This window comes from Raphanus sativus, unplaced genomic scaffold (genome assembly GCF_000801105.2).
Source record: "Raphanus sativus cultivar WK10039 unplaced genomic scaffold, ASM80110v3 Scaffold1878, whole genome shotgun sequence".
NCBI classification, from domain to species: Eukaryota; Viridiplantae; Streptophyta; class Magnoliopsida; order Brassicales; family Brassicaceae; genus Raphanus; species Raphanus sativus.
This window is the reverse complement of record NW_026617187.1, coordinates 1-18,737: the sequence shown is the minus strand read 5'-3', so window position 1 is coordinate 18,737 and position 18,737 is coordinate 1. Positions and strand designations below refer to the sequence as shown.

General features: G+C 37.0%; 6 protein-coding genes across 6 annotated transcripts; 4 read left to right on the top strand and 2 right to left on the bottom strand.

Moving 5' to 3' along the window:
- The first annotated feature begins 450 nt into the window (after positions 1-450).
- On the top strand, positions 451-2,030 carry LOC130504906 (xyloglucan endotransglucosylase/hydrolase protein 14-like). The gene is made up of 3 exons (XM_056999519.1): positions 451-780; positions 890-1,083; positions 1,445-2,030. Exons 1-3 carry the CDS (start codon positions 502-504, stop codon positions 1,830-1,832), a joined length of 861 nt encoding a protein of 286 aa, XP_056855499.1. The 5' UTR covers positions 451-501; the 3' UTR covers positions 1,833-2,030.
- Positions 2,031-3,075: 1,045 nt separating this feature from the next.
- Positions 3,076-4,866, top strand: LOC130504907 ((DL)-glycerol-3-phosphatase 2-like). Its single transcript, XM_056999520.1, has 6 exons — positions 3,076-3,357; positions 3,606-3,830; positions 3,914-3,974; positions 4,087-4,234; positions 4,332-4,411; positions 4,534-4,866. The coding sequence occupies exons 1-6, from the start codon at positions 3,105-3,107 to the stop codon at positions 4,664-4,666; spliced, it is 900 nt and encodes a 299-aa protein (XP_056855500.1). The 5' UTR covers positions 3,076-3,104; the 3' UTR covers positions 4,667-4,866.
- Positions 4,867-4,943: 77 nt separating this feature from the next.
- LOC108848972 (glycosyltransferase BC10-like) lies at positions 4,944-7,797 on the bottom strand. Its single transcript, XM_018622446.2, has 10 exons — positions 7,462-7,797; positions 6,678-7,081; positions 6,401-6,600; positions 6,242-6,313; positions 6,072-6,162; positions 5,912-5,992; positions 5,775-5,837; positions 5,543-5,665; positions 5,423-5,461; positions 4,944-5,342 (listed from the first exon to the last, which is right to left on the bottom strand). The coding sequence occupies exons 2-10, from the start codon at positions 7,002-7,004 to the stop codon at positions 5,205-5,207; spliced, it is 1,134 nt and encodes a 377-aa protein (XP_018477948.1). The 5' UTR covers positions 7,005-7,081; positions 7,462-7,797; the 3' UTR covers positions 4,944-5,204.
- Positions 7,798-10,080: 2,283 nt separating this feature from the next.
- Positions 10,081-14,006, top strand: LOC108855200 (pumilio homolog 6, chloroplastic-like). Its single transcript, XM_018628957.2, has 9 exons — positions 10,081-10,249; positions 10,721-12,133; positions 12,213-12,354; positions 12,440-12,547; positions 12,633-12,845; positions 12,929-13,039; positions 13,112-13,306; positions 13,405-13,576; positions 13,750-14,006. Exons 2-9 carry the CDS (start codon positions 10,752-10,754, stop codon positions 13,770-13,772), a joined length of 2,346 nt encoding a protein of 781 aa, XP_018484459.2. The 5' UTR covers positions 10,081-10,249; positions 10,721-10,751; the 3' UTR covers positions 13,773-14,006.
- Positions 13,972-14,831, bottom strand: LOC108855201 (V-type proton ATPase subunit G3). The gene is made up of 3 exons (XM_018628959.2): positions 14,641-14,831; positions 14,322-14,422; positions 13,972-14,247 (listed from the first exon to the last, which is right to left on the bottom strand). Exons 1-3 carry the CDS (start codon positions 14,726-14,728, stop codon positions 14,110-14,112), a joined length of 327 nt encoding a protein of 108 aa, XP_018484461.1. The 5' UTR covers positions 14,729-14,831; the 3' UTR covers positions 13,972-14,109.
- A 2,199-nt stretch (positions 14,832-17,030) lies between these two features.
- LOC108850000 (ABC transporter B family member 2-like) lies at positions 17,031-18,715 on the top strand (the record flags this gene model as incomplete). The annotated part of the gene is made up of 4 exons (XM_018623591.2): positions 17,031-17,279; positions 17,452-17,506; positions 17,600-17,775; positions 18,585-18,715. Coding segments are annotated over exons 1-4 (611 nt in total), but the record flags the coding sequence as incomplete, so codon positions are not given.
- Between the last annotated feature and the right edge of the window lie 22 nt (positions 18,716-18,737).

Genomic DNA, 18,737 nt, shown 5'->3' with positions numbered 1-18,737 from the left:
GTATCGTATTTCATTTTGGTTGGATATGAAAAGTCAAAAATTTAGAAAGTTACCGAAGCTCGTTTTCTTAGATTCCTTTTTGATTCCTCAAGCAAAAAAATATAAGTTAAATTAAAAAAAAAAGTTTTAGGAAAAAAAAGTTAAAAACTTAAACGCTATTTGACTATTAATTAATCCTATAACGGTAGAATTCTTCAACCCTACTATTTAAAAACGGCATGTTGATCTAAACTAATATTTTGAAAATGCAAGAATTTTTTTTTTTGTGACAGATAGACAATAGTCCATGAACTTGCCTATAACGTTGAACCGTGTAAGGTCGAATAATTCTTAATTTAAATACTACTAAATACAAAGTTTAAGACTACCACGTCGGTCGATATTGTGCCTCCACGAATGATGAAACTCTCTCTTTATATAAACTCTCATTTGCAACTCACCTAAATCCATCGACCGACACTTATCTTCCAAGGCAAGAAACAACAGAGTACCTGGCAAAAAATGGCGGTTCCCGCGACAAAAAAGCCTCTGTTGTTGTCTTTCCTCGGCTTTGGCTTCTTTGTTCTCGTTGCATCTGCCGGAAGCTTCTACGAGAGCTTTGATATCACTTGGGGAGATGGTCGTGCCGACATATACGAGAGTGGACAGCTTCTCACTTGCACTCTTGACAAGGTCTCCGGCTCAGGGTTTCAGTCCAAGAGGGAGTACTTGTACGGTAAGATCGACATGAAGCTCAAGCTCGTCGCTGGAAACTCAGCTGGAACCGTAACCGCCTACTACGTAAGGGATCTCCTTGTGAAAATGATTTGATAATTAGGGTTCTTTCTCATATGAAAACCAGTCAGGTAATAAATGAAAATGTCGCCTAATATTGTACATTTTGTGGCAGCTTTCGTCTAAAGGTGCGACATGGGATGAGATTGACTTTGAGTTCTTGGGAAATCTCACAGGACAGCCTTACACTATCCACACCAATGTCTTCACCGGTGGTAAAGGTGACCGCGAGATGCAGTTCCGCCTCTGGTTCGATCCCACCGCTGGTTTCCACACCTACACCGTCCACTGGAACCCTCTTAACATCATGTGAGTATATAGTCTACTAGGGCTGACAAAAAAAAGGTCTATTAGGAAATGCTACATTGATAACAACGGGCAATATTAGTTAGTCTACTGGTTAATTTGATATAAAAGCTTACGATCGCTTTGACACGTCTAATCACATTTTATTGTTATATAAGCGGACAATAAGAATGTTTCGCATTGTAATGTTTTTTCTATGTAAACTAGACATGGTCGGATAGAATTGTTTATTTGGTATAAACTTTTTTTACCGACCAAATCGTGTTTTAAACATACGGAGACAAAAACGAAGAAGGATGTTTGGCATTTAAAACGTCTAGAATCACTTGTCATGTTTTTCTTACAAACTCTCTTGTGTCTGAAGCTTCCTTGTGGATGGGATCCCAATTCGGGTGTTCAAGAACAACGAGAAAAATGGAGTGGCATACCCTACGTCCCAACCCATGAAGATATACTCAAGCCTTTGGGAAGCTGATGACTGGGCCACGCAGGGCGGTCGCGTGAAGACAGACTGGAGCAACGCACCATTCAGAGCACATTACAGGAACTTCGACGACAAAAGCTCATGTAGCAGGACATCAAACTTGACATGGGTGACTTGTGACGGAAACAAGAACTCGTGGATGTGGACCACTCTCAATGACCGCCAGATCGGTCAGATGAACTGGGTGCAAAAAGAATTCATGATCTACAACTATTGTACCGATTACAAGAGGTTCCCTCAGGGTTTTGCCAAGGAGTGTTACCTTTGAAAACTTTGGTTGATCCTCCTACATTGAGAATTTTCGAGCATTTTCCTCAATAATTTTTATTTTATTTCCCTTTCGTGTTATTTCATTCTTGTGATGTTACTTTGATTTATTCTCTTTTATTCAAGTGTTTCTGAGATGCGATAATACATACACGCATATATAATGTTACTGAGAAAATAAAAAGTTGTACTTGATAATTCATAATTCATTCTATCTCGAAGGTATATGGTCTGACTGTTTATTAATATGTTTGGCAGTGATTGTTTTTTTGGCGTCCAGTGTGTACGCAACATCAATGTTCTATAAGATACACACCGAAATATAGTAACAGACAACTTTGAACTTGTTAGATTTAGTATGCAGCGTATGACATGAGAGAAACAGACGATTGGACAATGGAGTAGCGTCTACCTCTTTAGATACATTAGGATGAATGGACCGCCATGTACATCCATGAATATTTACATATTATTTCAATATTCTTGATTTAATCACCAACAAAAGAAAAATATTACATTTATTTTTGTTATTACATATTCCAAATCTGACAAATCTATATTTTTCTTAATGTAAAATATGTCTTTTACTAAACAAAAAGTATAAAATTTTTGAATGTATTTAGCATAAGTTTTTTTTTGTTTTTCACATAACTATTTTAATTTAAATATTATTAAATCTGGTTTGCATATAATACAATTTCAAAATGTATGAAGATATACTTTTGTCGTATAACAAAAATTTAGATTAACATTTATATAAGGTCCATTTTGTTTTCTTTCATTTGAATTTTCATTATATTTTTATCTGACCTGGACTCATACTTTTTCTTTTCCTTACTAGTACTTGAGAACTTACATGAAGGTTCTCCACTTACATTAGAAGGTTGCAAAGTACACACAATGATACAACGTAAAACAAGAGTTGGCTTGTCTACCTTGGAAGGTAAGATAAGATAACTTATCATTTGATGGACCCATCCTATGCGACATCAATCCGGACCAATATACCAAAAGACTGTCTATACTATACTTAAGAGTATCTGACGGTGAACTGCTCCATTTAAGACTTGGCTGGTTCATCCCTTGCTTTTCAACACACAACTTTCTGTTCGGTTGCTCAAAGCTCATGAAACGACGTAGTTCTAAACCCAGCCACAGCCCATGATTAAAGTAAAGCACTGTAAAGAAGACCCGATAAAAAAATTAAAGCCCAATTAATGGTGACGCTTATATATAGCTCTCACAGGTCGAGAGTTTAGTTGGTTGTCGAACTATGTTATCAGCATCTCCAACTAGATTCGTTGCTCAAAGAATCTCATTCCGATCATCTAATACGATTCCGACAATCTTACTTCCTCCCTTTCCCAGAGGTTTCCAGCAGAGATCGTTGACCAAAGCTTCACTAAACGCTCGAATCGTAGCAGCTATGTCGACCACCACCACCACCACCGCCGTCAACGCCGTCACAGACGCCGGCAGAGGTAACATCACTCACGTCATATTCGACATGGACGGGCTCCTTCTAGGTAACTTCGGTTTTTTTTGGCTTCTGTGGTTCTTTAATGTAGTTCGTGCGTTATTGTCACTGTGAGGCTGTTTTGTAAGAAGTTGTGTGTTAAAGTTGTAAACTTTATGCTATTTGTGTTCTCTCGTTTCAGTGGTAAAGACATAAACTTTACTTAAAGGATGTGTGTTGCTGGTCCTAAACTCTCACTATTGAGTGTATAGCTTTATGTTGATTTATGTTCTGTGTACTGTTTTTTTTTTTTTGTAGACACTGAGAAGTTTTACACGGAGGTACAGGAGAAGATACTTGCTAGATACAATAAAACGTTTGACTGGTCTTTGAAAGCCAAGATGATGGGTAGGAAAGCCATAGAAGCTGCCACGCTTTTCGTCGAAGAATGTGGAATCAGCGACTCTCTTTCACCAGAAGCCTTCATTGTAGAGAGAGAGTCAATGCTGCAAGACCTCTTCCCTACAAGTGACCTTATGCCAGGTTACAACAATACAATGAGATTACAAATTGTTAGAAATTATAACTTTTTGCTGACATGATTGATCTCTTTTCTCTAATGCAAGGAGCTAGCAGACTTCTCAGACATCTCCATGGGAAAGGAATCCCAATTTGTGTAGCCACAGGGTATATCTGTTTCTTCTGCATCAGCACATCAATAATACAACACTGATAGTGCATTCAATCGTTTTGCACATATCTGATCTGTTATGTAATGACGCTAATGATGTTAATGCAGTACACACACACGACATTTTGATCTGAAAACGCAAAGACACCGGGAGCTTTTCTCCTTGATGCATCACATAGTGCGGGGAGATGATCCAGAGGTGAAGCAAGGGAAGCCTGCTCCTGACGGTTTTCTTGCTGCTGCCAGGAGATTTGAGGTCGTTCATACTATATATATACATAATACTGTAGAATTGAAACACACTGATGCTACGAGCTTGTAAATAAAACTAATAATGTATGCGGATTTCATAGGACGGGCCTGTAGATCCACGCAAAGCTCTGGTGTTTGAAGATGCTCCTTCCGGTGTCATGGCAGCTAAAAACGCTGGAATGTAAGTTGGTTCCTGGTTCCAAATTCTCTCAAAGGATGAGCTAGTTAGTTTGTGGTTGAGTTTGAGAGTCCCTAAAAGGCTAACATGTGTGTGTGTGTGTGTGTGTTTTTTCTTTCAACCAGGAATGTAATAATGGTACCGGATCCGAGATTAGACAAGTCCTACTGTGGTGTTGCCGATCAAGTTCTAGCCTCTCTTCTAGATTTCAAACCAGAGGAATGGGGCTTACCTCCGTTCGAGGATTCACAAAACTAAGACCACAAAGCTTCAGTTTAACAGTATCCTCAAGCTATAAGATTCTTTTATGATTGAAGAAGACCTGTACTCTGGCTGTATGGGAAATAATGTTTGTGTTCATCATACACTTGACTGACAATAAAATGATTTGATTCTTATTGGGGTCTTTTTGTTATATGTTATGATTTGATAATAAATTTCTAATACTTTATTGGTAATGAGTGACTCTGACATTACCAAAACCCTTGTATTGATGCTAGCCTAAGTTAGTACAATGGTATGTAACTTATTGATAGAGAGACCTGGCCAAAGAGAATGGTATGTCAATAAGTTACAATGGTATGTAACTTATTGATATGAAAGATCTTTTAGATTAATAAAAAAAGAGTTTCTGCTCTAACTTCGTATAAACGGCTTTCAGTTTCATCGAGAAACATCAACTTCAACGAGTCATTTCAGTTTTTGGTTTTCAGAAGATTTACAGTATCTAAAAGATCCATATCTGGAACAAAAAAATTGGTTCAAGAATTGCTTGTTTCAGCTCAAGAATCCTTGGTTAGACCAGTGTGCTTGTGTAGTTTGGGAAGAGGTTGACCAATGTGTCGAGAGTATCAGGATGAAACTTCCTTGCAAACAGATAACAAGGCCGTGTAATCCCGTTCCACGTACATGGCCAATGCAGCTCATCTCCATGCTTCAAAAACCACAAGTCCAAAAGTATAAACAAAGAGATGTAGATAGGCCACAATAGAAAAGATCTGCTAGAGCATATACCTCTCCCACACTTGTGACATGTGTACTCATCTCTTCGGTCTGAAAAGGGAGAAACGAAAAAAAAGTAGAATAAGAAGCTAATTATGACAGTTTGCAAGAGTTGTGTGTTTGAAACCGTACTGTGACATTTTTCATGAAATCTAATGATATCTCATTTGCTGTGTAAGTCTTGGGATGCCACTGTCGTTCAGACCAATCAACATAAGTCACTGACCAGTTAGAGATCCCCATAGGATCAATCATCTGAAAGAAGATCCAGCAAAACAAACAAACAAAAATTGTTTCAGCATCTAAGAAGACTGCAGAAGATGGGGTGTGTGTGTGTGTGTGTTAAGAAGCATATCCTCCTCACACTGAAGAATGTTGGCAAGTAATGTTCATCTGCAATGCAGTTCTTGTCAGCCTCTATCCCTGGCTGAAATTTATATAAACTTTCTTGTCATAATCAAAACTAAAAACCAAAACTATTCAGCTGCAGGACAAACTTACTCCACAATATTGGCGGAACTTTGAGTAGTAGAGACCATCAGCCATCACTATAACCGCGTGTTGTCGCTTCATTGTGAACCACTGGCCCAGAAGAAGTAACAACAGTCAACAGCAGTAACTACTTAAGACAGTCTCTTAGAGACTAAAAGTTTGTCTTTACCTGAGCACCCTTTCTAAAATCTTCCCTAGCAATCTCAGGTAACATGTGTTCCATGTGTCTACCAGTTCCATGAGGACCAGGATCCACAAAACTTGAGAGACATAAATATAATTGAAGCTTGTGTCAATGAACATTAATAAAGATTCTTTTGATTAAAGAGATTCATTTACCTCTCAATGAAGCTGACGTTGGAGTACATCAAATATCTATAGGTGTAGTCAAAATTATGCAACGGTATACAACTGCATATAGAGAAAATAAAAGTTCATGTGCAGTGCAGAAGAAGATCTTAGTTTGGGACACTTGAAAAGCAAGATTGAAACCATTACCTCTCTGAAAGAAGAACAAAGTGTTGGTTATCAGGATCTTCAAGAGCACTAACCAGTAGCCTCTTCTCAGCATCAACCATAGAGATCCTACCCCAAGTGACCTCATCACTATGGATCGCTCGATCAGAAAAGTGACTACTGATATGAACTGGCCTTTCCTTGGAGGGGTGGATGTAGATAGAGAACTTCCCTTCATGACCCTTTCAGATTAAAACCACAACATATTAGTAAGTATAAATATGTGAACACTCTTTCGTTGAGGTGTGTGTTTGTTTACCGTGAAAAAGTCATCCCAGAGCTTCTCAAACGGCAAAGTACCAGGAGTCAAGAATAAGAAAGCGATTTTAGAGTTTTCGGTGACGAAGGGAGGAGGCGTTTTGAGTATGTCTCTGGCCACTGCTCGTGCTGCTACCTCTTCGTCAGTGAGTTTCCTGACGTGAATAGGTAGCCACGAGGAGGAGGTCTTGCTGTGTCGTGGAGACATCATGTGAGTACAGATGAGAAGCATGCTGAGCACTGAAACTGCCAAGACGAGCCATAAGGGCTTCTTGAGAGATGTGTGGTGACGTGGCACTTGATAACTCTTCTGCTGCGCCTCAACCATTTGGAAACCGAATCACGCCTCCCTTCTAGTTGAAACGCATACAAAAGATGGAATCTTTATTTCATACTAGCCATTGCCTGAAGAAGAAAGATTTGAGGTTTTATAAATTGAGAACACAAACAAAAGTCGGATTCAGACCGGAAAACACGGAGATATTTAAGTAACGTTTCGAAACTAATCTTTTAAAAGAAGAAGAATCCAATCAGCAAAATGGAGAATTGTGAAAACCGCAAAAAAAAAAAAAAAAAAAATGCACGTTGTTCCTCACTATCACTCTCTAGCAAGCACACACGTAGGAACATAACTTAAAGCCTTTTAAGTAAGTGAAAGTCTCGTGAGCATTCATTCCCCTCCGACCAAACTAAAGTCCAAAAAGCTACAAATCTCAGATTCGCTTTCCAGCAGTTACAAAGACTTTAAAAAGAGACACTGTAGCGAGTCAAAGTTGCATATTTACCTTAAATAAAATTTCGAGCTGAGCTGAAACAAAAACGGTAGAATGAATGAAGAAAGACAGAGTCTTTGTCCAAAACCCAGATCTCAAAAATTCAACTTTGATCCTCAAGATCTAGGTCAACAAACAGAAGAGTGATTCTGCGATTATAAGGTCGAAAGAGAGAGAGAGAGAGAAAAGGAGAGCTTTTTTTCTTCTTTAAGATTCTTTAAGTTTCTAAAACCATGCATACAAGTAAACTGAAAGACGATTTCAGAGCCTTTTTCATTTCTTTTTATACTTGATTCACTTCCTCTCTATTGGGTTTGAAAACATATTTTTAAATACAGGGATTCCATTTTCTCCAGTAATTTCTCTTCTTTTTTTTTTTGTCACTGACTCCAATAATTTCTCTTATTGTTTTGTTATTAGATTATAAATTTAGTTCAAAAGGATCTACATTTCTACTTTGGGTTGGATTTGAGTTGGCTTCACGACTCTTGGCCCTTTTCTGAATCGGTAATGGAACATAAATGTTTCCAAGTGGATGGTCTAAATAACGAATTAAGTTCTGTCATCGCACTTAGGACAGTCCTACCACGACGCCGGAAGACCTGCTTGCTTACGGACACTAATTAATTGATTTGATTTTGTTTTGTTTTATTAGCAGCTAAACTCGAACCTGAGATCATGAGCCGCACTCTCTCTCTCTCTCTCTCTCTCTCTGGAAGGTGATGGATGGTCCATACGACCATACTACATGTAGAGCTTTTGACTCTGCCCAACAACATACGAGACGCAAGTGAATATGATGATATTTATAATCGATACTAGATCATGACCCGCGCTTCGGAAACGCGGAATATTTTATGATTCAAAATTTTGTTAATAATGTTACAAATATTTAATATGTAAGAATTTTGTCTATTTAAAAAACTACGTTTAAATCAACATTTTTAAATCTAATTTAGATCATCGAGCCAGTAAACCCGGTAATCCGATATATAATCATGTTTGAATTGGTTAAAAAGTAATGGGTTAATAAGTTTGATTTGAATCCACTTTGAATATATCATATAATACGACTATTATATAAAATTAATTGGTTAAGGAGTAATGTATTGCATGGTGATCATCGCATGGACTTATTGGATGGTGATTATGAAATCTCAAATTTAACATTACTGCATGTTAGTTATGAAATCAATTGGGAAAGAAAATATTTTTTTTGAATAGAAAAAAAATGAGCCAACTGATAAAATGAATGTATATAAGGTAGCATAGAATAAGGAAATAATTTACTAACATTAATTGTTAGTTAATAGGATCAGAAAATATATCATATCTAATAGTAGGTCCAATTTAAAAATCCACATAGAAAAAGTCATAATGTTTCTGTTTTAATAAGATAGATATTGTGATGTGGAGTCATGTATATAACTTTAGTCATGTACGAGAGAGTCATGTGTATAGGCTTTGTCATTGTGATATAGTAGTAAATCAGTGTTTGACCCAAAAAAAAGTAGTAAATCAGTGTAATTTGAGTCTTTTTGTTTTGGTTTAAAGCTTTGGTTATGTGATTGGGTTTGTATATACTCCCACATTATGCATTTTCTTAATTAAAGAAAAAAAATTATTTAGTTATATGGGTTATATATATGGTATTGGAAGCCCTTTTTTAGAATCCTAAATATTATCTTGTTTCCTATCAAAATTTTCTGTCATACTTCTTTTTTTTTCCCGTCATATTTCATTTCCCATTTCTCATGAATCTCGTCAATTCTTACCAAACATGTACTTGTAATAAACTATATCAGGGCAAATATGTTTTTTTTTATAAATTAGTTCTAAGCTTAATTTAATTGTGCGCTTTACAGCCTAGTAGATGTCTCTTATCTGTTAGCATCATTGAAATTTTATGAAATCATGAAAAAAAAATCCGAAAGGAAGGTTAAGAAGTAGCTAGTATTAAAAGTCACCAGTAATCTAAAACCAGTTTTACACCGAAACGAGATTAGCCGACTCGTCACGTCTCAGGTTTCAAATTGACATCACCTTCCTGCAAATCAAGAAAATGTGAGAGATATTTTGTAGTTTGTATGGCTTGTGTGGATTTCCTTGTTTAATTATTTTTCTTCTCGAATTCAGTACATTTGAGTTTAAAGGATTACCTTGGATCAATTCCACTAATTATTTACAACATCCTTAAGAAATTCTTGACTTCTAAGATACATAAACTTGTTCCGTATGTTTAATGATATCCAAATTTCACTAAGAACTTGTACAAAATGTTATTTCTAGCACATTAATTCAAACACAAATTATATTTACACTGTTAAAAAAAGAATTTATGTACACTAGCGATGATTGATTAAAAGAGATTAATTAAAGTGTAATCCAAGAACCAATTTTTATTCTAGAACAACGATTTATTTTTTAATATATAAATTGGAAAAAATAGAAGGAATAATATTTTGGTAAATCGATAATGCTCAAAAAGTAAAAAACTCCACAAACTTTTGAAGAAAAATGAAAGAAAGCACCATAACGGTGGAAAACTGGAAATGACATTTTTTATTGCCATTACAGGAAAAAATCTAAACATATAAAAAAATCTGAGTGACTTAACCAAAGATAGTCACTTTATGTTTTACAAGACACCAATGCAATCAATACCCTTGTCTCTCTTCTCTCTCCTCTCTCCTCCTTGTCTCTTTGACTCTGACGACCTAAATAAGAGCAGCAGCAGCAGCAGACTCTAGGGTTTGTTATACAGTGAATCTTCCTCGCCGAATAATCCCCCAACCTTCTGGTAAGCCAAAGTAGTCACTTCCTCTTCTCTTCTCCCTCTCTCTTTTCACTTGTTGCTTCGTTTCTAGGGTTCTTTTGGGAATACGAAATCTAAGATTACCTGCTTACGCTCTGTTTCTTCTCTCTCTGCCTTCTCGTGTTGGGTTTTCACTTTCTTTCGAGGAGCATTTACATGGTTCATGTAATATGTCATAGAGACTCTTTAAGTTTCTGCTCTTGGTTGTTCTCTCTGTGTTCTTTACTTTTTCACCTTTTTACTACTCGATTTCGAGAAAAAGGTTCAAACTTTCTGCAGATTCTTACTTGTTTCCTTGAGAAATGTATAAACTTGAGGCAAATTAGAGATTTTGATAATAACTTGCTCTGTTTATGAACAATCTCATTTACTTATCATGTTGATGAATTAGTATGTGTGCCTGTGAATATGATTAGTTAGTTTGTGTTAAATGTCGCTTTCTTGTTCATGTTGTAGACGAACGAAAGCAACAACCTTTTTTAAGCAAATGGCAACTGAGAATCCTATTAGGAGGATGTCTGGGAACAACGAGAGATGGTCTAACTCTAGACCTGTTTCTGTCCCTAACCGAAGTGAAAGTGCGCCTCCGAGCATGGAAGGATCGTTTCTAGCTGTTGATAGTCTCTTGTCACGACAGGGGACACACGACAGGGCAGCTCAGGAGCCTCAACACAACCTGACCCGCACACCTTCTCCACCTGTTTATTACCCTACTACCACCGAGTATCAGTTCGTAGACAATCGTGTAGGTAGAAGTAACCGGGGATTGAATATAGTTAGTTCTCCTCCCATTCATTTGTCCCAAGCTACACTCTCTACTCACAAGGAAGTGTCTGAGGATGAAGTAGTCTCTCAACAGCAATCTGTTAATAGTGTTTCTCATAGCACAAACGTGGTCGACATTAGTCAAACCCCTCAACATAGTCGTCCTAACTCTTCAGATGCTGAAGTCGTAGTTAGAGATAACGCTGCTTCAACTGGCACAGAGAATAGTAGTCCAGATGAGTCCTCCACCATCATCTCTAAGATGAAGAAAACTAGCATATCTGGGTCCGGGACAGCTAAACACACTCGAGAGCCAAGGCAGATGTATCCACAACAAACTAATGTAACATGGATTCAAAGTGGCGGCAGCGGCAACGGCATGAGTTATCACAGTAGTGTTAACGGGACAGGACAGTTTCATTATGGTCAGCATGTGCTTCAGTCTTCAGGCTTTACTCCTCCACCTTATGCTGCTACTCAAACGGGTTACGTGACTTCACCACCAGCTCAAGTCTATAACATGCAGTCTCCTCCTGGTGTCTACTCTCCACAGTATGGTTATGGTGGACCGTACACTAACATGACCCCACACCCACAGTTTATGCCTGGATTCCCTTCACATGGTCCCGCCCCGCTTATTGCCCGTCCAGAGTTTAGTCCTCAGTATGCTGAAAGTTTCTATGCTCCTCCACAAGGTCAGCCTTCTTTTCCAGATCCTATGTATATGCAGTACAGTCAACAGGCACTGGGGCATATGAATGCTCCTAGGGGGAACCATAAGAATGCTCCTGAGGCTCAAGAAGGTGAGCAGAAGTTCGTCAGGCAGATAAGAGGACTAAATACCTATAGTGTGGGTAGAATGGGAATGGTGGGTCTTAATTACTATGGAGGCCAGCCAAGTATGGGCATGATGGTGCAATATCTGCCTAGTGCTCCTCCTGGCACTGTTCCCTATGTAGAGGCATACCCTGGGTGGCAGCAGCCACATGGAAGCTTGGAAGGTACCAATGGTCCGAGATTGTGCAATTTTCTTGAAGAGCTCAAGTCTGGAAAAGGCAGGAGGTTTGGTTTATCAGACATCACAGGACACATTGTTGAGTTCAGGCAAGTTTTTTTCATCTTTCTTTCTTTCCACAAGTCTGTTCTTGGCTCTCTTTTTATTAAACTTTGTTATCTTTTACAGTGCGGATCAGCACGGGAGCCGATTCATTCAGCAAAAGCTTGAGAACTGTAATCCAGAAGAGAAAGAATCTGTATTTAGGGAACTACTTCCTCATGCTTGCAAGCTAATGACAGATGTGTTTGGCAATTACGTCATTCAAAAGGTCTGTTTCCTAGTTGAGAGCCTATGTCCTCACAATGCATTCCCCCCCCCCTTTCCTTTGATTATTTGCGGTTATCTTGTTTCAGTTTTTCGAATACGGAACCCAATCACAGAGAAAAGAACTCGCGGATCAGCTCGTGGGACAGATAGTACCTCTCAGTATGCAGATGTACGGTTGTCGCGTGATACAAAAGGTAACAAGAAGTCATTCATTTCTTTTCTTTGTCTAGAACTTGGAGTTTGTTAACTCCTGGTTTGAAACTTTGTTTACTGGTGTAGGCACTTGATGTCATAGAGCCTGACCAGAGAGTTCGTCTAGCACGTGAGCTCGACGGGGAAGTCATGAGGTGTGTTCGAGACCAAAATGGAAACCATGTGATCCAGAAATGCATCGAGAGTATTCACGCAGACAGAGTTGGTTTCATGTTGTCTGCATTCCGTGGTCAAGTCTCCTCTCTCTCTATGCATCCTTATGGCTGCCGTGTCATACAGGTAGTAACTAAAGAACTCACTTAAAAACAGACTGTTCTCTATGCATTTAGTAACTCAAGAACAAATGTGTTATTATGTTATAGAGGCTTATGGAGCGTTGCTCAAATGAGCATCAGTGTCAGTTCATCACCGAGGAGATACTGGAGTCAGCACGTGTCCTTTCCAAGGATCAATATGGCAATTACGTCATACAGGTCTGTCAAATGAATTTAAAAAATAAATCAAAACGTCATAGTTTCCAACCAATGTTGTTGTTGTTGTGACAGCATGTCTTGGAGAAAGGGACATCTGAAGAGCGAGAGAGGATCGTGAGGAAACTATCAGGGCACATAGTCCAGCTTAGCCTGCATAAGTTTGCATCGAATGTTATAGAGAAGTGTCTTGAGCATGGTGGCAGGATCGAGCGGGACCTCATCATCAAAGAGATTGCAGGGCCTGATGAGAGCTATGATAGTCTATTGGTGAGCAAAAAGGGACCAAACCTGATTAACATTTCTTTTCTTCTTAAACTGATAATAGGATATTATTATTAACTGTAATAAGCTCACCTTTTGAACAGATGATGATGAAGGACCAGTATGGAAACTATGTGGTGCAGAAGATATTCGAGACGTGTAGTGTTGATCAGCGTGTGGTGTTGGTCAGCAGAGTCAGAATGCATGCTTCTGCTTTGAAGAAATACACTTATGGGAAACATATTGTCACTCGTTTGGAACAGCCCTTTGGTGAAGGTACTAACTTCCTCAACTTCAAAGTTTTAAGTGTGAATAATCACAATCTTAGAAACATAAAAGACTTGTCTTAATGTCTTATATTGACATGTGCATAAGGACTGGATAGACTTGAAATGGTTAAATGGATCTATTGTTTCATTGAGATGTCTGCTTTGTTTTGTGTTCGGTAGAAAGCCGAGAATCAAGGCGATGAGTGGCTCTTCTGATTCAAGATAGTGACTGATTCAGATATAGTCGATACAGGTCGCAATGATTGTGAAGAATGTTGTTTGTACTTTAGAATTTGATCATAGCCGTTGTGATGATTGTGTGGCCATGTTGGTAGTAAATATTGGATAATTGTATCAGTAGTGTACACTAGTATGTGTAACTTGGTTTGTGGATTCATCAAAAAACAATTCAAAACTTCTGCCAACAGTTTTATTCATTTCAAATCGTTATAGTTTGTCATCACATTGCAATAGAAAAAACTTATCAAAAAAATAAAAAGGTAACATAACAACAAAAATAAGGAGAACTATATTGAGGGATCATGCTCCTGTAGTGGTAACATACTTGATGAGCATTTTCACAATCTCCTTAGAGACCTTTGAACTAGACTCCTTAAGGTTCTGGATCCTGCCGTCTGTCTCCTCTTCTAAACGTTTTGCAGCTGCTTCTTGTTCTGTCTGAAAATAAAGAAGGTATAGAATGAGTACGAAACCTAGCTCAGTATCTAGTTTTTGTTTTTGGTTCTGATTACCCCAGAGATTTGTGTCTGATACTCTTCTTCTAGACGGGACCGATACTCTTCCATTTCCTTCTCAGCCTCGTCTTTTGCTTGCTTCATTCTTGCTAGTTTTGCTGATCATTGATTCATCCATCAAAATATAAATAAAAAAAAAAGAAATGATGAAAAGGATTTATAAAAATTTATTTAAAGCGTTAATAAAATATATATTTTTTTAACATAATTTGAAAGCTTAGATCTAGGTTATAAAAAAAATTGAGAAAATCAATGTTTCGCTGGGTCGGTCCTATACCCCTAATAAACCAAGAAACCGTCAAAGAAAAGACTATACCGGTCCTAGCAGCTGAAACGATCCGGCCAGCTTCTTGTTCAGCAGTTAAAAGCATCTGAATCCCACCTTGGCCTCTTATAGAATCCATGGCTTGTGTTCTCCTCAAAGACAATGAAGACTTGTGTTTATTTCTTTTTAAGCAGACAGAAATGGAATCTGTTGATAATATGAGCGTCTTTGGTTATGGTTTTAATTAGATGGAGAGCTTTTCTCTCCTTGGTTCATGGAGTTAGTTTTTGACTAACTGTTTTGAAATTAGAATGAGTTTACAAAACATCGCGTGATCACCGGATCAGTATCGATATGTTATCTATAAATGTTGTGTAAATTATGAAATAAAAGGGATTATAAACGTAATATACATTCTCTAGGGCTGCTTATCTTCACTGGCTACTGAACATGATCATAGAAGAATATGATCATTGCATGCTAGTGAATATCTACATTATGATGTATCTACGTCTCTGATCCTCAGCTCTCAAAATTAGGAAAAATAAAATTATTTAATTTAACTTTTAATAACCAGCTCAAATACATTACACTACCACAAATGCAAAAGAACACCTAATCCCAAATATAACTAAATCATGCACATGCAGTTAGATCATTAATTTGCATTTAATCTTGCACCATGCCTTCCCTGTTTAAAAGATACTAATAATGATAAAACTATCACATCCATACTATAGATTTGTCAATAGAAACAAGTTGTTTTTTTTTGAAACAAAGAAACAAGTTGTTCGAGTTGGAAAACAAAGTAAGAATCATGTAGAAATATTATCAAGATCACAGTATAAGATGGTGATCAATAGGATGTGGTTATTTTTAGCAATCCTTATAGCGTCTTGTCTTCTTCGATTCAAGGCGGTGTTAGTGGTCTCGGCCGGAGCATTTGTCATATTTGCGTTTAACGCGGCGATGGTTTGGTTAAATGTTTGGTTGCTGTTCAGAGGCCATACTTTGATGTTTTTGTCTCCTTTTAGTTTGTTGTTTTTAGTTCTTCTTCAACAAAAAGTGTCTTGAAAATTGCCAAAAAACAATATCTGTACATACACATTTGTCTCTAGATTCATAAGTTTATTGAAACTTAACAATAGATGAAGCAACGGCAGCATAAAAGGTTATTGATTTCCCTCATGTTTTATACAAATAAAAGAAAAATCTCGTGTGCGTAATAAACAAATACGCTATTATTTTGTCCCTCTCACACATAACATCTTGTGTGGTATTTAAAAAACAATATTTTCTTTTGGTTAAATGTTAAAAGTATTACATTATTTTATAAAGAAACATGTGTGACGATATATATCAATATCCACGAGTTGTAAGAGGTTTTCAGACACAAACTTTCCTCAGAAGAGCCACTTTATATTATATTTTGAATTTGATGGATGTTTTCTGTTTTCCTTTTAATAAGTGGTAATATTATCATTTACAAAAAAAAAGTGGTAAAATTGTACCTACAAATCCAAGAGCATTCCCAATGGTAAGTTTCTCACAATAAGTATCCAAGAGTTATAAAATTATTAGTTTTAATATAACTTAATTAACAATTAAAATTTAAACTACAAAAAAAATTAAATCCATTCATAAATCAACACATAGACAGAAAATATCTACTTTTTTTTGTTGAGGATAAGTGCAGAGAACTTTTTCTTCACCTCTTTCCACTTTTTTCCATATTTTGCACTGTTTGAACTTTAAAAAGTTTTAGATATTCAATTAAGATAGTCCAATGGGGTTGCCCTAAGAGCCCTGCTATTTCTGCAATGACAATACAAAACGTGTATCTTACGAGATATTAATCTCTAGTTTAGACTGATGTGGTGATGATCACTACTTTATAAATTGTCACTTGTTTAGTTTCTTAATTGCACATGCATGGTTGGTTTCCGGGTGACGAACAAGTATTGTATCCCATCATTTAAAATTTCCGGAGATGAATAGATTTTCCCTTGGGTCGATCTCTCTATACCTCTCTATACTTTATATAGAATCTAGTAGATACACATAAGAAGCATCGATACGTTAATTTACCTCTAGATCCATGTTTTCCACTTTTACCCACAAATAATGAAGCAATCCAAAAATGATTTAAAATATCTCAATTTGTCGATCAAGAAATATAGAATGCCCACTTATACGGTTTTTATACACAATTCAAAATAAAGCGGGAGATCATACTTTATTAGACACTTATTAGTTATTAGTAGAGAGCATCATACCTAGGCGTAATCATACCAAACGATTGAAACCAATAAACTTGGTCTTATGTCTTCTTTCACTTAATGCTCTATCCCTCTCTAAACACTCTCCCTATTTTAGTTTATCTTCCTTGTTTTCTCATCATATTTCCTCTTCAACAACTAAACACACCTTTTCCGATAACAATGGAGCCGTCCGATGATCTGGCGACGGAGATGGAGAATGAGAAGAAGGCGGTGACTCAAAAGGTGTCATTGCTTAAGCTCTTCTCCTTCGCAGATTTCAACGATTGTGTTCTCATGACTCTCGGATCAATCGGCGCGTGCATTCACGGCGCCTCCGTTCCGGTCTTTTTCATATTTTTTGGCAAACTTATCAACGTTATTGGTATTGCTTATCTAGATAGTCACCAAGCCTCTCACAAAGTCGCCAAGGTTTTTATCTATTTTCTGTAGGATATAATCTTATATCTTTATACTAAAGAGAACTTTCACCTGTAAAATTGTTCTTTGTACCAGGTTAAACATTATTATAAATTTCGAATGAAATTTTAGTAATCTTTTTTTTTATGATTACACGGCTTAACTTTTATTTATTTTGGTGCAGTACTCGTTGGGTTTTGTATATCTCAGTGTGGCTATACTATTCTCATCATGGTTAGGTAAATAACAATTATAAAATTTTAAACAAAACAATCTCTTATTATAATTCATTTTGTAAGTTAGTAGATAAGAATATAATAAAATGGAAACAGAGGTTGCATGTTGGATGCATACGGGAGAGAGGCAAGCAGCAAAAATGAGGAGAGCTTATCTCCGGTCAATGTTAAGTCAAGACATAAGCTTATTTGATACTGAAGCTTCCACCGGAGAAGTCATATCCGCCATCACCTCCGACATCCTCGTCATCCAAGACGCACTCTCTGAGAAGGTACCTCTCTATACCTAACCAAACCGGTATTGGCTCCTAATTAAATAGTTTGGCTATGTATTCTTTTCTTTTTTAATAAATTTTTTGGCTCATGTATTGTGTTGCGTTTGTCAATATATTGAATTAGCTCAATGATTATATCTATGTATTAGACGAATTTCTTCTTCTTTTTTTTGTGAGGTACTTATTAGTAACTAAATGCAATCAAATTTCCTTACTGTTAAATATATATACACAAATCTTTTTATTTGTTTTTGTGCAACGACCTAGTAAAGTTTACCGCCTAACGCGTTGGTGATCAAATTCAGAAACTTTTTACATGGATTGTGTTTTTTCCTACACGTGGGTTGTTTACTCCTTATCAGTCTACACGTGGGTTGTTTACTCCTTATCAGTCTTAATGTGAATCACAATATGGTCATATGACTCATGGCTTAGCCCAATGAATTAATTATAAGGAGTTATTTACAGGATCTCCTTTGGTTTTGGGTAATTTTTAAACTAGTATTTTTTTCAACAGTAAATTCAAAATTTATTCTACATTTATTTTTCCTTTTTTTGTAATATGCTTTGGTCCTTAATGCAAAAATATTTAATGCATCGTCTTTGATTCGGTTATAGCTGCATTGCATTTATATGGCGTTTGAGTTTGCTACGATTTAATTTATATTTAAATGTTGATCTATATTAATTTGGTTATTTCCATCAAGCCAGCCACTTAAACAGCCTGGTCGCTTAATTTCAAAATTTTAAGGTGATCACGCAGATCTTGTTCATGGTTTTATGATAACCGGTAAGATTCGTTGCAGGCAGGGAACTTCTTGCACTATATAAGCCGGTTCGTAGCCGGTTTTGCAATCGGATTCACGAGCGTATGGCAAATAAGTCTCGTCACTCTAGCCATAGTCCCTCTCATTGCTCTAGCTGGCGGTGTCTATGCGTTTGTAGCCATCGGACTTATC

Bases quoted from the DNA above. Each gene is read 5' to 3' on its own strand.
- LOC130504906 (XM_056999519.1), top strand. From the start codon at position 502: ATGGCGGTTCCCGCGACAAAAAAGCCTCTGTTGTTGTCTTTCCTCGGC. The intron at 781-889 runs GTAAGGGATCTC...ATTTTGTGGCAG, and splicing joins GAACCGTAACCGCCTACTAC to CTTTCGTCTAAAGGTGCGAC. The intron at 1,084-1,444 runs GTGAGTATATAG...TTGTGTCTGAAG, and splicing joins TGGAACCCTCTTAACATCAT to CTTCCTTGTGGATGGGATCC.
- LOC130504907 (XM_056999520.1), top strand. From the start codon at position 3,105: ATGTTATCAGCATCTCCAACTAGATTCGTTGCTCAAAGAATCTCATTC. The intron at 3,358-3,605 runs GTAACTTCGGTT...TTTTTTTTGTAG, and splicing joins CATGGACGGGCTCCTTCTAG to ACACTGAGAAGTTTTACACG. The intron at 3,975-4,086 runs GTATATCTGTTT...ATGTTAATGCAG, and splicing joins CCAATTTGTGTAGCCACAGG to TACACACACACGACATTTTG.
- LOC108848972 (XM_018622446.2), bottom strand. From the start codon at position 7,004: ATGGTTGAGGCGCAGCAGAAGAGTTATCAAGTGCCACGTCACCACACA. The intron at 6,163-6,241 runs GTAAATGAATCT...ATGTCTCTCAAG, and splicing joins AACGTCAGCTTCATTGAGAG to TTTTGTGGATCCTGGTCCTC. The intron at 5,838-5,911 runs GTAAGTTTGTCC...TATAAATTTCAG, and splicing joins AGTTCCGCCAATATTGTGGA to CCAGGGATAGAGGCTGACAA.
- LOC108855200 (XM_018628957.2), top strand. From the start codon at position 10,752: ATGGCAACTGAGAATCCTATTAGGAGGATGTCTGGGAACAACGAGAGA. The intron at 12,846-12,928 runs GTAGTAACTAAA...ATTATGTTATAG, and splicing joins ATGGCTGCCGTGTCATACAG to AGGCTTATGGAGCGTTGCTC. The intron at 13,307-13,404 runs GTGAGCAAAAAG...CCTTTTGAACAG, and splicing joins AGAGCTATGATAGTCTATTG to ATGATGATGAAGGACCAGTA.
- LOC108855201 (XM_018628959.2), bottom strand. From the start codon at position 14,728: ATGGATTCTATAAGAGGCCAAGGTGGGATTCAGATGCTTTTAACTGCT. The intron at 14,423-14,640 runs GTATAGTCTTTT...ATCAATGATCAG, and splicing joins CGTTTCAGCTGCTAGGACCG to CAAAACTAGCAAGAATGAAG. The intron at 14,248-14,321 runs GTAATCAGAACC...CTTTATTTTCAG, and splicing joins ATCAGACACAAATCTCTGGG to ACAGAACAAGAAGCAGCTGC.